General features: G+C 38.3%; 1 protein-coding gene across 1 annotated transcript in view; it reads right to left on the bottom strand.

Annotated features, from left to right (window-relative positions):
* LOC123680742 overlaps window positions 1-16,686 on the bottom strand; it is a 257,482-nt gene that overhangs the window by 220,977 nt on the left and 19,819 nt on the right. The window contains exons 2-4 of the mRNA XM_045618792.1: window positions 12,873-13,163; window positions 10,267-10,567; window positions 9,018-9,131 (exon numbers count right to left, since the gene is read on the bottom strand). Of these exons, the coding sequence (XP_045474748.1) occupies window positions 9,018-9,131; window positions 10,267-10,567; window positions 12,873-13,101 (644 nt within the window). The 5' untranslated portion in view covers window positions 13,102-13,163. The remainder of the gene's footprint in view (window positions 1-9,017; window positions 9,132-10,266; window positions 10,568-12,872; window positions 13,164-16,686) is intronic.

Raw genomic sequence — 16,686 nt, 5'->3', positions numbered from 1 at the left:
AACTTCACGACCTCATCAACGGAAACCAATCACAGGATATTACCTGGCCTGTAGGTAAATATTTGCTCTTTCCCGAATCCGGATAGTTTTTGTTGTTTTGGGTCGACGTAACAGGCAAAAGGCCGAACTTTCCCCTTAATTAACAGCTCTAGGAAGGATGTTTGGAATCAAAGCAAGCGTTCCTGGAAATTTCTCCAGGAAAATGCTTTTCATCGATGCATTTGCGGGATCATGAACGAACAATATCGATGTTGTAGGCGTATACAAAGCGCCCTTTATGAGTTTTCCCTGGGAGAATTTCTATACATGCATGTTTCATCGTGTTCTGCGCGTTTGGAAGTCGTAGAGAGTTCAATTTGAATTTTTTTCGAGGTCGAATGGGATTTTATGATGTTGGGAGAAGGAGGAAAATTGAAATGGAAAGAGAGGACTGGAATCACAATATTTACTACTTGTAACAAAGTTACTTGTTCGTTATGAAAGAAGCGTGAAAAGTGCAATGCGAAACGAATTAAAAATAATTTGAATTCTGAACTGAACTCCAATAAGAGATTCCATTCTGATATTGAAAAAACTTGTATATTCCAAGAGGAATTCATGAATGTTTATTTCATTGTGATGAGAAAGATATTCCATTAAAAAAGGAAAACGATATCAGTCAAATGACCTCCACGATTATGGTTGCAGCACCATCTCTTCCTCATAAAATTTCCCATGGCCAATTCACCAGAAAAAATGTGTTCTGAGATTTTTACAGTTTGTATTTTAGAATGTATAGAATAATCAGAAAATCCGACCGCCAATTAAATTTTTTTTTTCAGAAGAATGTATTCTGTTGGGTGTTTTGTTTCGAGGTATATAACTTTAAGTTAGCATTACTGTTCAAGGTGGCGACCGATTTAACAGCTGTCAAGTGATTTATTCTCAGTTTGGTTTGGCTATTCATCATGAATGAACTCATGCTTGAACAATGCTTTCAAACAGTGCAAAATGAGATTGCCGTTGTTCCCGATTTTCATAAGCGAATTTTGTTTAGCGATGAAGCGCACTTCTGGTTGAATGGCTACGTCAACAAACAAAACTGCCGCATTTGGAGTGAAGCTAATCCTCAAGTGTATGTCGAAACACCGTTACATCCAGAAAAACTGACTGTTTGGTGCGCTTTATGGGCTGGAGGAATCATTGGTCCTTTCTTCTTCAAAAACGATGATGACCAGAACGTTACAGTCAATGGTGATCGGTATAGAGCCAAGATTACTAAATTTTTCATTCCTGAATTGAACAACCATGATGTCCAGGAGCTGTGGTTCCAACAAGACGGCGCATAATGTCACACAGCTCGTGCCACAATCGATTTATTGAAAGACACGTTTGGTGACCGTCTAATTTCACGTTTTGGACCTGTGAATTGGCCTCCAAGATCTTGTGATTTAACACCGCTAGACTACTTTCTGTTGAACTATGTAAAGTCATCGGTCTATGCGGATAACCCACAAACCCTTGACCATTTGGAAGACAACATTCGCCGATTATTGCCGATATACAGCCACAAATGTTGGAAAAGTCATCGAAAATTAGACGTCCAGATGGGACTACATGTGAGCCAGCCGTGGCGGTCATATACCAGAAATCATATTTAAAAGCTAATGCCACAAGGTTTTCCTGCGGATAAATGAAATTCATGTCAATCGAATAATCCATCGTTGTTTTATTTCAATTTAAAGTTCTATGGCTCTAAAATAACACCCTTTATTATTAATTCACCAAATTCTTCTCTAGCATAATTGGTTGCTATCGCCCATTGATTCCCCTAGGTCGTTAACACGAAAGAGATAATTAAATTTCGAAGGCAAAAAATCAAGAAAGCTGATGAAAAAACTAGATTTAGAAAACTTCTTCAAACATAATTTTAAATTTAAGATATATATTTCTACGATTATTATGCTGAATATAATATCTCTACTGCAAAGTTAAAACTCCTATTTCATTCGTATTTGCTATTTCGAATACCACTAATAAAGACAGTCTTCGATTATCTCAATTGATCTTCATATTACGTTTGTTCAACGTGTCGGATATTTTGCCTTGAAAGAGAAAATTATAAACCTAAGTGTAAAATTTCTATTTATTTCATGATCACATCTGTACGAATAGGAAAATCCATTGCTTCAAAGTGAACAACTATCTTACTATATAGTAGTATAGAGTGCTGAAAAGACCAGTCGCTGATAGCGTTTTGAAAGTGTTATTTCAAAGAAACGCGGCCACTCTATGTTTCTTGGGAAGCAGGTAATGTTCTATTGCAACTAGCAGAGCTTCGAGGATTTTATTACCATATTCTTCCACTTAATACTGCCGGAGCAGCTTCTTAACTTCAGCGGCGGTAAAAACAAATGCGAGAAATCGTCTCAAATGGATATTTTACGTAAGATACAGTTTCAGCGAAAACGTATCTGATCTATAATGACATAAAACTTTTTCGATTGGATCTCGAAGATAATTGTAGTAGTAACGGGTGTTTTTTTCGAGGTATATAACTTTAAGTTGGCATAACTGTTCAAGATGGCGACTGATTCAACAGTCACGAATAGACTCACGCTTGAACAACGCTTTCAAATAGTGCAATTTTATCTCGAAAACAATGGTTCTGTGCGGAATACGTATCGCGCACTTTTGTTTAGCGATGAAGCGCACTTCTGGTTGAATGGCTACGTCAACAAACAAAACTGCCGCATTTGAAGTAGAGCTTATCCTCAAGTGTATGTCGAACCACCGTTACATCCAGAAAAACTGACTGTTTGGTACACTTTATGGGCTGGTGGAATCATTGGTCCGTACTTCTTCAAAAACGATGATGGCCAGAACGTTACAGTCAATGGTGATCGGTATAGAGCCATGATTATTAACTTTTTCATTCCTGAATTGAACTACCATGATGTCCAGGAGCTGTGGTTCCAGCAAGACGGCGCAACATGTCACACAGCTCGTGCCACAATTGATTTATTGAAAGACACGTTTGGTGACCGCCTAATTTCACGTTTTGGACCTGTGAATTGGCCTCCAAGATCTTGTGATTTAACACCGCTAGACTACTTTCTGTGGGGTTATGTAAAGTCATTGGTCTAAGCCACAAATGTTGGAAAAGTCATCGAAAATTGGACGTCCAGATTGAACTACATTCGAGCCAGCCGTGGCGGTCATATGCCAGAAATCATATTTAAAATGTAATGCCACAAGATTATCTTGCGGATAAATAAAATTCATGTCAATCGAATAATCCATTGTTGTTTTTTTGCAATTTGAAGTTCTATAGCTCTGAAAAAACACCCTTTATATGTACTAGAACACTTCCTGAGAGAAGAACGTTCGAAATTGACTACTGTAACCAATAAAATTTGAAGAGTTAGTTGTTATGTCGAAGTCCGTACGTTTCTGTGAAGGAGAACCGAGTAGAGTGCTTCGCTACGCATGCCAGAGTGACCTTGAGTCGGGCTAATTACAACTGAAGCACCTCGATAAACGGTTCGACAGCGCTCGTAAAAATTGCAATCGACTGATGTTCGTATTTTCATCCTGAAAGCTTCTAAAATCCGGAAAAGCATCTGCTATCGACACCCGAACACGGGAAATTCAATCTATATGAAATCTGAAATTCAACCTGGGGAGTGGGACGAAATCCATTCCATCCATCGCGGCTCGATCATAAAAAAAAAACGAGACTAGGGCTCGCCTACACTGTCCACGTCCTGATTGAAAGTTATTCCAGCTCGGATAGAGAGGGACTCAAAGGAATTCATCACCGAGACTAATGGAAAATGAATACACTGAAAAATATTACGAACTCTGAACTTTATTCATTAAAAAAGTTTTTCGAGTACTCGACCCGGCCGGAATCGAATTTTCGACCCGTTTTTGTCGGCCTTTGTGTCGCTTTATTGCCCGAATATTTTCGCATTAAAACGCCACGTGGTCGGGCTTTTTCCAAACCGACTTGATCTCGGTGATTTAAATCATGAAGAAGGGGGAGACAAGTCTTTGAACTCTGATTTTATATCCAGACGCGGGACAGGATTCCTGAGTTTGGGAACTCAATTTCGGTTTTTTTTTTTAATTTTTGTATGTACTACGTGAATTGCAGCATGACTTTCTGCTCTTGAGAAAGTTTTAGGTGTTTCGCCTAGAACTTTCATAATTAAGAGGGATTACCACCATGTGGCTTTCCGCGTATCAGGCGAAGTTTGGTACCCATTCATTTCCTCTCTGGCGGTCCTGCGATGAACAAACTTTGTACGGTGTACGAAGTTGTACATTCACTTCATCTTCTTTCTCTTCACGAAGCACTGTACGATGGTCGATAATTTTTTTCACAAAATTTTGTTTTTTGATTTTTCGTAGTTTTTTTTTCACGAATATTTTGAAGATGAATCAGACTTTTGTACATTCAACATATCATCGATTCTTTCGCGAAAAACGAAACGTTAACTTTTTTTTCCATTCGCAAATTGAAAATAGAAAATAAAGTTGAAATTTCGAAAGTCTTTGAGTACACTTTACAGAATGACAGAAACTATCGAGAATGTTCTTCCTTCGGGGAGTTCATCGAAAAACCGACATAATTACGTATTTGGGAAACATGGAGCATCATTTCCGTCTCTTGTGGCCGAAAATTATCGGTTAATCCTTGAACCCATGGAGATCCAGACTTTCAGAAAATACAAGAGCTGTTCGGTCCCAGTGCTGTTCAGAATAATGTGCGAAACTCGTGTTTCTCCTAATTTAGTTACGCCAAAGCAAATGAACATCATTATCCTCTATCTAAAGACCGAAGTTTCTCTACATATGTCCAATTTGTTAATATGTCCCAGTTCATCTTTCATTTATGAGATCTTACAACTGAACTTATAGATATTGAACCTCGAAACTGTCGATTTGTTAGTTTTTGTTTCATCTTCCACTATATTTTCTTCGATAGATTCTATTGAAAATTTTTTACCTATTCGAACAATTTTCGAATGAGGTCTAATTTCGGTTAATTAGGCATAGTGAATGCAAACATCGCTAACCAATTTTTCGTAGAACTCACAGTTTGAGAAATATTTGACTTTGGAGTTTTGGAAAAAATCAGTGAAAATTGAATCTCTATACAAAAATCGTTATATCTCCTGAAATATTCGTCATATACCCCTCGAATGAAAACGTTTTTTGAAGATCGAGCTCTGATCTACAACATAATTAGTATTTAAGTCCGTATCTTGCGTCCAGAAGAAATGGCAGCGTCGATAAAATTTTCAAATTTTTGTTTGGAAATTTCAGTTTATGACCTCTAATTTCTGAAATAATGGACTGATTTCCAGACTGTAAGCCTTTTCGAAATCCACGTAATTTGATCAATCGATGAAAAGGTAATAAATTTCCATTGGGAGATTTTTAATTTTTTTCGAATTTTTTAAGGGTCGAATATCAAAAATTTTTCTATATAAAAATGTTCGGATTAGGTCCAATTTCGGGTAATTAAGCATAGTGAATGCTTACACCGTTAACCGATTTTTCGCAGAACTAACAGTTTCAGAAATATTCGACCTTGAAATATTGGAAAAAAATTAGTAATAATTGAATCTCTATACAAAAATCGTTAAATCTCCTGAAATATTCGTCACAGACCCCTCGAATGATAACGTTTTTTGAAGTTCAGCCTTATTTCAAAACATGATGCGATTTCAAGTGCTTATCTTGCATCAAGTGGAGGTAAAGTATATGAACAAATTTATTAATACAACTATTGTATAATACAATATAGGTGGCAATTTCGAGAAAATTATCAAATATTTTTTTCAAGTTATGATCTATAATTTCAGAAATTATGGAATCATCGCTAAACTGCAGGCATTTACGTGATCTACGTGATCATATTGATTGAAAGAATGGTGAAAAGTACGCGAGATGGAACTTAAATAAATTTTTTCAAGGTAAAGTATTGCGAATTTTCTGGTAAGTACGAAATTGGGTTAATGAGAGATCGTCAATCCTTACACCGCCCACTGATTTTTCTGAAACCTCAAAGTTTGAAAAAAAAACTATACTCGAAATGTGAGAAAACTCTGTAAAAATTTAATAATCTATACAATTATCGATGTCCTAGGGATCTTACCACTCAAAATTCACCAAAACTCGAAATTCTTCAGTTTTTGAAGTTCTTTTGTCTTTGTGCTGCTATTGACAACAAGATGTTTTCGGGATGCAAATTCTGCTCTGCAGTGCAATTACCGTTGTGGTTTTACGATAATTACATTCCTGTTATGTTATGAGAAATTATATGTATGAGAGGAATATTCAACAGAAGATTCAGTAGAGCATGACTCCACGTTTCCACGGCATCCTTGAGACGGATTCATAATAATCAATAATAAACGGCTTCAATGTTATTCTAATTTCCATAATACAAAAAGACTTAAAGGTCGGAAGTCCTATTATAATCACTTTCAAGATACATTTCCGACTTTTCAGATACCAAAGAGTTATCTGACCCTCACGTCGTTCAAAATATCACTCTGAACTACGTCCCCTCCCAAAATGGGTTACGCTAACGCAGTTGAACACCATTATCTTCCGTCCAAAATCCAAAGTGTCTATATGTTCAGTTTGTTATTCTGTCCCAGTTCGCCATTACCCTAATAACGTATCTTTTATCTACGAGCAGCATATACGCTTTGTTTCGTTACGACTGCTCCGCTTCTGCAGACTCCTACTGGCAAAGATTTCCATACGACCTTCTACGCTCTGCTGTCTGATACCCGGACTCGGATTTCTATTGGCACGCTCGTTTTTTCCCATTGTTGCTTCGTGTCTGAGGAATAACGAGGTCCTGGCATTTATTCTCCTCGTTGTTAAGGGGTATTGGGGTAAGGAGTTACAGACGGAACGTTCTTTGTTGGAATCTGAAAGATTTTTTTTTGAGCGGGACAAAAATTTCGGATTTCGGTTGAGAGTCACTCATACCACGGCTGGGTTACGCCACTGGACGTTGGATCGTGGAAAAGCGATCATTTATATTTGGATGATCACCTTTGTTAACCAACAGAGTCAAATTACGAAAGCATGTATGTAAATTGTGGTCATCAAATTGGGAGATGGCGGCATCTGATCCAAACTCTCATATTACACCCAATATTTCGAAGGCTATATGGCAATTACTTTCGTCCTAATGGGATCAATTATCGTAACTGAAGTTTTTAAATCTTTTGCTCTTATTGATGCACCATTGATTCCTACCATTGAGAAGTGTTGAACATGTAGAGATATTTTGATACTGCAGGCATACACGTATTATAATTATTATTTCACTGAATCTGTTAGCCTTCCGGGAACTGCGACCAATTTTATCTTTTTCTCTTAACCTTACCTATTCATACGAACCCAGGGAGGCTATCGATGCTGTTAATGAAACCGACGACATCCTTAGGAGCCTTGGTTATTACTTCGTGAGTATCCAGAACTGACTTTTCCATATGAGTGGTTTTAGGCCAGTCAGCTCCGGGTATTTGAACACTAGGTGTTCGGCTGTTTCTACCTCCTTTCCACAGAGCCTGCAAATATCATCTGCTGACTTACCCATGCGGTACAAACGGTATTTTCACCGTCTGTGTCCTGTCAGCAATCCCACCATTACCGGAAGCTCAGCTCGTGATAGCTTCAAGAGCTTTCTGGTATAGGTCGGTGAAAGCACCACAAATTTCTTTGCCTGAGCAAGATCCGGAGTATTCCTCCAGAGGGCTTTCCTATTGTCCCTCTTCCATTGTTGGACCGCTGTTATACAGGGTGGCCATTTGAAAACGAAACAGACGAGATTACAGACGAAATAAAGTTTTTCGATAGAAATATACGGACAGGTCGATTTCTGTTTCGAGGGGGACAACTTAAGATGTAGGTTACGGACGCATAGCACTTCAACCCTTGCTACTACAACCCTCACCCCCCAAATTTTGAATAGGAAAGATGGGGTGAGTGATACCTCATTTGAAAGGTATTTTTATACTCATTTCAGCACAGTAATTGTTTTTTCATTTTATGCATTAGTTCTCGAAATATTCTCAACTGAGTATTTGAAAATGAAATGGTGTTTTCATGGCACTTGCAGTGTTTTGTGAAAAATCGTCATTTTGAGCTTCAAAACAACCATGACTATTTCGAGAACTAATGCGTAAAATGAAAAAACAATTACTGTGCTGAAATCAGTATAAAAATACCTTTAAATTGAGTTATCACTCACCCCATCTTCCCTATTCAAAAATTGGGAGTGGGGGTTGTAGCAGCAAGGGTTGAAGCGCTATGCGTCCGTAACCTACATCTTAAGTTGTCCCCCTCGAAACAGAAATCGACCTGTCCGAGCATTTCTATCGAAAAACTTTATTTCGTCTGTAATCTCGTCTGTTTCGTTTTCAAATGGCCAACCTGTATATTGGTATTTTCCAAGCCCACAGAAGGACTCAGTGTCAACTTTTATGCGCTTTTGCAAGTTCATCGGCTTTTTCATTTCCTTCAATACCACAATGCCACTTCACCCATAATAGAGTTACTTTATTGCCTATGGTCAGCTTCTTTATGGTATTACACCTGACTTTATGATTCTAGGGACCTCAGTGTGGCCTGGCTGTCCGTTGTGGTGTAAATCTGCACCCTTTTGAGGTTTCTTTTAGGACACAGTAGGGCTCAAGTATAGACAGCTAGTGACTTGGTTTGCAGGATAGAGGAAAAACTTCCCAGGGATCTAGGAATCCTCGTTTTAGGTCCATATTTCCCAATACCTGTGACTTTTTCTTATTTTGATCCATCAGTATACCATATGTAAGGCATAGGTATTAATGATGTCAAGCTATTTTATACCTGCTGATAGAAAATGGAGCTGCAGCTATTTATATCATGATTGATGGTCGATTACATTTATCTGATGAGAATTTGCAAGTCAAAGCCATTAATATTCATTTTTGTTAACCTTACATGAATTAATATTTTGAACTCACCGACAAGTTCCTCCATTTTGGCAGATTGGTCCTTTGTTGCCTTGACACAATGACTGAGGACCCTCTGAACAATGGCTGCCAGTGAAATTGCCATAGCAGGAACATCGGAAAGTCCTGAAAAATAACAGTGCATCAAAATGTATCATAATCAGTTAACGTCGGAAGGAAGACCAAACAACCACCAAATAGCCAATTAACACTCAGTAAGTGCCAAATCTGGCACATAACGGGTACCGCCGGTGCCATAGCACTTGTTTCTCGTTAGTGCCAAGTTTGAAAAGATGCGTGTCAAATTTTCGGAACGAAATGTTGAGTCTAAATCAAAATATTGAAGGTTCAGTGACGCTAAATTCGATTTTGTTTGGAAATGGGTAAAAACTATTTTCATATATCGATAAAATAATTTTTATTGATGGTAAAAATACTGTGCTCGTACATAAACGGCTAAATAAATGTTATTTAAACTCAAGGTCTACATATTACACAGGTTTCCTCGTAACTTAGGTACAAGAGGGTGGGTAATTCATCCGGTATCCATTTCGCCATTGGCCAAGTTCTATAGCTTAGACAAATCAGCGTCAACCTTTCGTGGCATGGGTATCCCCATTGAAAGTTACGAGGCAACCAGTCTAATCTTTAGACCTTGATTTATACTCTGCTCTATCGAGAAAAACGGTCAATAGGTGCACCAGGAAAATAAATTTGGTTTAATTAAAAAGTGATTGCTGTATAATTTTAACAGGGATCCAGATACTTTTTGGATGTAGCAGTATTGAAGTTATGGAATTCATCTCTGGAAGATTTTTCTATGGAATTTGGTTTCAGTTTCTTGAAGGAGCAGTTTCTTATACCTACTACAGAAAGGTTCCGGGTCTGTGAAAGGTGCACGTGATTTCTTCCTGACAAGTGTATTGGACTCTTTGTTTCCTTCGACTTCCGAGTGAACATGAACCAAAACTACAAATACCTCATTATTCAAAGAGCCTCTGTTCTAATTCTATTTCACCCTGAACTGACCAGCAATTCCTGTTTCGTTAAGTATATTAGGTTGCACACACAACCCCATATCTTTCCTATGAAAAAACCTCCCCAGGATGCAATTCACGACCGTAACCCGAACCCCAACATCTCGATAATCTCCGAACTAAGCTCCCCTGACACCCAAAGCCCTCAATCACACCATCCAGACAGCCTCGACTCAAATCTGCTGGCCGTACTAATCCCAGTCCGGAAATCTGGCCATACTCACGTGTAATCGTCGTGGCAGTCGCCATTGAAGCCGCAATCCATCATGTTGCACCGGTCCAGCCTCGGAACAAGGTCCTCGCTCATCTCGTAGGTGATGTTGAAACCGTACACGTCCAGGAGATGATCGAGCACTCTCAGATGCGCGCCCTCCATCGACGACAGCTTGAGGCTGATCACCAGGTAGCTCTGGTTGGTCTGGACCGTCCTCTCGCTGACGACGGTCGTCTCGTTCACCACCAGGAGGTCGCGGCCGTTGAACTGGAAGCCGTCGTCGTAGACTTGGTACTCGGTGAATTTCAGGCCTGAAAAAGGAACGTTTGAGATGGTTTAAACGATGAAACGATTTCGCACGCTTCAATTCATGTTACGCTACTGGAATTTTCAAAGACGCGGTAATTTGTCAATTGATCGTATGCTATTGGTCGCCGATGAAGCGCCAACGGATGCGCGTATTTAGTTGAAGAATCAGAGATAATTTTCTGAGAGATTTTGATAATGATCGAGACATCAAGGGAGATACGTAGCTTGGTTTAGATTTCAGCCATTACTAGTTTAGTTTGAGTTTTAGAATTAGATTTATTGGCGAGAATTGTGTCGGGATTCTCGAACCTCCCGTGGAATTGGAACAACAGAAACCTCTCTTGGGATTGAAAAATATCAAGAATATCATTCATGGGCAATTTTAAGATTACAACGATAACTGAGTAATTGATATATAAGACACTTCGAATGAAATAAATTGATCCTGACCTCAGAGTAATAAACATAGATAGAGGGAGCATATGACGTTTTCAGTAAGCAAATTTTGTCCCCAACATGAACTATCAAATTTGACGTGAAGCGCGCGAAAATGAAAACATATCAGTGATATGATATTTCACTCAATTCGCGAGTTTCTCTACAAAAAACGCACTTCTTATGTCCCATAGTGAATCAATGTTTCATATTAACTCCCAATATATTGAAATAATTACCAACATATATCAGAAATTCAGAAAACAAACTTCAAGCGCGCCAAACTACGTGAAACAACCGATGACACTAGTGGAGCAACATTTTCTATAAGAGTTTATCATCAACCATTGAAAGTTTATTATCAAGGAATACAATTGAAGAGCCAACAGTTTCAATAATTCATTTTTTTTTAATTATGACTGAATACATAAATCAGTCAGTTTTCATAACTCGATACAAAATAACGCTAAACTAAATCCGTTTTTTGTTATGAAATGAAAACATACCCCATTCTAATGAATTCATATCGAATATATCTGATGAAAAACGATATGCTATCATATCCCATCCGTAGTTTCGGTATTTCAATATATAATTTCGAGGATTCTGGATATCGAATGACATCGATATTATGTTATGTTATTTTTTTAAAAATTCATCTATTCGAGTCTGATTTTGAATGCAAGGACCTAACAGAGTATTATCGACATGAAGTTGAATATCCGAATATTATAGCGTTATAATTTTCATTTCGATCCTAATTGATTCGAATATTTAATAATAATTCAGAGTTACGATAGTTTGCATATCAACTGAAACGATTTCAATAGGTAATGAAATTCTGCAAATTCCGATAAATCTCAGAAAGATTTAATTATGATCCGACTGCAATGAAGCCTCAACTAAAGAAATCAATAGTAAATGAGAAATTCTTGTATTTTATCAGTTGAATTGGAATTCAGAATTTTGAAAACTTTCTTTTCATACCATTCTCTTATTTGAATTTTTTGTTATAAAAATATCGAAATTAAGACAAAATTGCGACAAGGGAGTCTCCATGACACAAAAAAACAAATAAAATCCTCGAAAATTGTCATTTCAATTATGAATTAATAATTTGTATATCCATTTCACAGAAGAGTAATAAGGAGATCTATAGCTCTTATTGTTGGGCAACTATATTGAACAATTAAATCGAATTCTGACAAAAGAATTTGTTTCACTATGGTAGACAGGGGACTTTTCGATTGGCCTGTTAATTACAAGTTTGTGAATTCAGTTAGTTTTTCGGACTATGTGAAACTGATGAAGGAAAATTGTATTGAAAAATAAAAAATTTCTAAACCTACATCTACTTTCATGTTGATTTATTGATTCAATTCATTAGCCGCTTTCTCAATCGTACAGTTTGGGATTTCTTTTTCTATTGGTTAATTGTAATATTTTGTCAGTTCAATGTCATTTTGAGACAAAAAGTATATAAGGTGAAAGTTTTGCCAAAATAATTTCATAGTCGTTATTTATATGAGATTGCCTCCATCAAATAGACTCATTTGACCATTATAGTTTCTGTTGTTGTTTTCTATTTTTTTTAGTTTCTGATATACTTGACGGAAAATTTGAACTGATTCTTTATATCTCGTCATTTCCTTAGTCATGAACTCCTACCCAGGACACTTTTCCGTCAATATAATAAAACTAAGAAACAACAAAAACTATTAACAGCTCCGATAACATACGAACCCAGATAAAACCCGACCACGTCTTCGAGGCTCGTAAACCCAAAATGAAACGATTGCGTAAGGACCATTTTCCCCCTAAAACCCCACCCAAAAACCTCCCCGAACTACCCCCTATCAACCTCCTCCTCACCTTCAAAAACAAACAACTGCGTCAGATAGACAATAATAGTCGTATTTTTCGGCAGCATATGCTGGGCGTCTATGACCCATTCGCAGTCGATGGGCGTCGTGAAGGGTCCGGGGAAGCCGGGCGTCTGGATTACGCCCCTCGCGTCGGTATAGATGCCGCCGCATCGGGACTTCGCCGACGCTCTCTCGAAGGAAAGCAGAGAGAGGATGAGCAGCATCTTCGGCCACATAGTAGGTCGAGGTCAGGCTGTTTTTTCGGTCATGACGTCTTCGGCTGACTCTGCGGAAATATCTGCAACAAATGAAGTGGATAAGTTCACAATGTATGAGGTAAGAAGAAGAAATTGACAGGTTGTATTCTATGGTTTCATATACATTGAATTGAAGGTGCAAATAGAAATGAAGGATTCCTTGGATAATTTTGAGAAAAAAAGTTCCTTAAACATGGGCCCCTCAAATGCATTGTTTTCGAGGTAGAGAGTGTTGGAGTTTTTTTCTCAAAGCACCTTTAGTTCACAATATATTCAATTTAAATTTGGCATGGATATTTGAATTGAAAGTTATCATTACTATAAGTTTCGGTAATTATTTACCCAATACGTAGCGAGGAATAATGAATATCAGAAAAACTGGCATAACCAACACAAAGATGGAAAAAAAATAATTTCGTGTGCTGATAAAATATTGATTTTTGAAGGGAAAAAATAAAGTTGAAGCAAAATCTTGGTTGAGTTTCCGGGGTCTGCAACAGGAAAATCAATCATCATTGATTGGTATGCTAGGTTTAAACGTAGTGAAATGAGCACCGAAGACGGCGAACGCAGCGGACGCCCAAAAGAGGCTATCACAAACGTTAGAATCAGAAAAGTTCACAAAATAATTTCGAATGACGCAAAGTGAAGTTGATCGAGATAGCAGACTTTGTGAAGATGTCATCTGAACGTGTACATCTTATATCATTCCCGATTATTTGAACATGAGAAAACTGTGCCGTGCAAGCTCACAATCGATCAGAATCAACAACGTGTTAATGATTCTGAGCAGTGTTTGAAGCTCTTTAAGTGCAATGAACCTGAATTTTTAGATCAATATGTTACAATGGATGAAACATGGCTTCATCATTTCACTCCGGAGTCCAATCGACAGTCAGCTGAGTGGACTGCACACGATGAACAGAATCCAAAGCGAGAAAAACACAACAGTCATCTGGCAAGGTTATGGCATCAGTATTCTGGAATGCGCAAGGTATAATATTCATTGATTACCTCCAAAAGAGCCAGACTATCAACGGCGATTATTATATAGCGTTATTGGATCGTTTTAAGGATTAAATCGTTAAAAAACGGCCCCATTCGAAGAAAAAAAGGTGCTGTTTCATCAAGACAATGCGCCGTGTCAATCAATCAATTAAAACAATGGCAGAATTGCATGAATTGGGCTTCGAATTACTTCTGCATCCACCGTATTCGCCAGATCTGGTCCCCAGCGACTTTTTCCTCTTCTCAGACCTCAAAAAAATGCTCGCTGGAAAAAAATTTAGCGCCAATGAAGAAGTAATCGTCGAAACTGAGGCCTATTTTGAAGCACCCTCGAAGGCAACTATGTTGTATAATAAAATCGAATTTTCCCAAAAAAATGAGTTTTTTCACCATTTTTTAGTTAATTTGGACAATTTCATTGCGTTGTTTCAACGTGTATCGTTCCATTTTTTGTGATGGCATAGTTTTACTCAACAAATGCCAAAAGATGACAGCTTCAAAAGCGACAGCTGCCCAGATAGCAGCCTATTCAAAATGAAATATCTTATTGGACGACCCTTTAGTTATCAGTGTTATTATCATTGTGAGCAGTTATTTAGCCTATTCCAATTAACAGCAATCATTTAAGCAATTCCCATTTTCAAAATAGCCCAAATGAATCACCATTAAGCCAACCAAATTCGCAATAGACCTCGAACGCCAATACTAATAGTTTTGACAAACAGCCGGTTGAGTATCCGATAAATTTCCATTTCTATTAATTACCGACAATTTACGACGATCGCACTGTATAACCGGCCCGCTTCATTCAATAACCTCCTCACGAAATCCCTCCCTCTCCTCCCATTCCAGAGGCATTTCCAGCTGCTGAAGGTTACATAAACCAACTTCGGCTCCAAGTTTGGGATCCTGTCCCTGCGGGTCAGCCATTTAGCGGTCTGTAAGCCTGTACAAGATGTTATCTTAGAACGTCACTGGACGAGTTTTGGGATCTTATAAATTAATATTCTTGCCGGAAATGGGATATGAGGTGAATTCACGACTTGGCCGAGATGTTTCTTGCCCTTATCCTTGCCGAGGTTATTAATGTAGCTGCGAATTCTTACCCATTTCCCTGGGTTGAGGTTGGATGTTTCTTGTGGGAACTCTGGTAGGTTCGTGACTGGTGTTTGGAATTGTCATTGCGGTTAGGTTCGACTTTTGGGGCGGTAATGTCTGGTGCGGTGTAGATTTGGGAAAAGGAATGAGATGTGAGGACAATTCTAGCTTCCAAGTTGTATAAGGGTTGTCTTTTAGATATTTGGAATGGATTAGAAAACACTCTGTAGATATTTGAATAGATTTATGTTCATCAGAAGATTTTCCAAGAAGATATCCACTCCACTCCGAATCAAGTTGCTCCAAAACATGCATTTTGAAGGCATCAATTGCCCATTCCGGTGTAGAAAAACCCTTGCCACGGAATTTATTACTTTATGTGAGGGAAGAAGAAGAAATAAATTAGGAGTATACGTTGAATTATCCACTGATTCAACGTTTAGACCACTCAGAAATTCACTTCAGTGATCCAAACTGTAAAAGCTGTTGTTGTCATGATGAAGAATGATTCTTATGCGAGAACTACTCAAAACTGTTTTTATGTTTATACTAAGTGCAACACCCAGAAAGAGCTCTTTGAATTTGATTTTTTTTGGTTAATTGTAGACAGTAGAGCAAGGCGTGAATAATTGAAATTTGGAGAAAAAACGAAGGGTTCACATTTTTTTTTTAATAAATTTGTTGATAATGTGTTTTTCCACTGCGATTATCTATACCTATACACTCCCCAATACGTCTCGAAATTGATGCAATGAGATGGTGTATTTATTCTTGAGGGATACTATCCCTAGCTACCTGTACTTCATGTCTCAGATCCGCCAAAGTCCGTGATAGCTGGGGTAAATTTCCGAGACTTCTAACCATGATATCCCAAACATGCTCTATGTGGAAGATCGGGGGATCTAGGATGTGAAGGTAGCGCAGCGCTGTAATGTTAACTTGAATAAAGACTAAAGGTGACCTACTTGCATGTGCAAAAGCACCACATACTATAATGCCTACTGTCTGGTGTATATGACGCTCAACATCAAACTGAGATTCACGTCTTTCTCCCCGATGTCGTCTAACTTATCTTCGGCCATCATGTGCACCCAAGGAGAATCGAGATTCATCAGAAAAGACGACCTGATGCCATTCCACATTCCAGTGTTGACGTTCTCTGCACCACTGTAATCGTTGCCGGCAATGCTAAACCGTCAGAGGTAACACAAGTAGGGTCGATAATGCTGCAGTCCAAAAGTCCTTATCCGGCGGTAATCCGTTCGGAAAGTTACAGGATGGCCTTGTTCTCCTTACCACTCATCAGCCAAAGATCGAGTTGTCGCAAATCGATCTCTAATGGCCGTAAGTCTTAGACGTCGATCTTGAACTTCATTTGTGCCCCTTCGACGTCCGGTGCTTACTCTTCTTCGATTTTGAGCATTATCAAACCACGCTTGACGACATCTCATAACAGTA

The sequence above is a fragment of the Harmonia axyridis genome, chromosome 5 (genome assembly GCF_914767665.1).
Source record: "Harmonia axyridis chromosome 5, icHarAxyr1.1, whole genome shotgun sequence".
In the NCBI taxonomy this organism is placed as follows: domain Eukaryota; kingdom Metazoa; phylum Arthropoda; class Insecta; order Coleoptera; family Coccinellidae; genus Harmonia; species Harmonia axyridis.
Note: the sequence above shows the minus strand (reverse complement) of the source record. Positions and strands in the feature narration are given on the sequence as shown.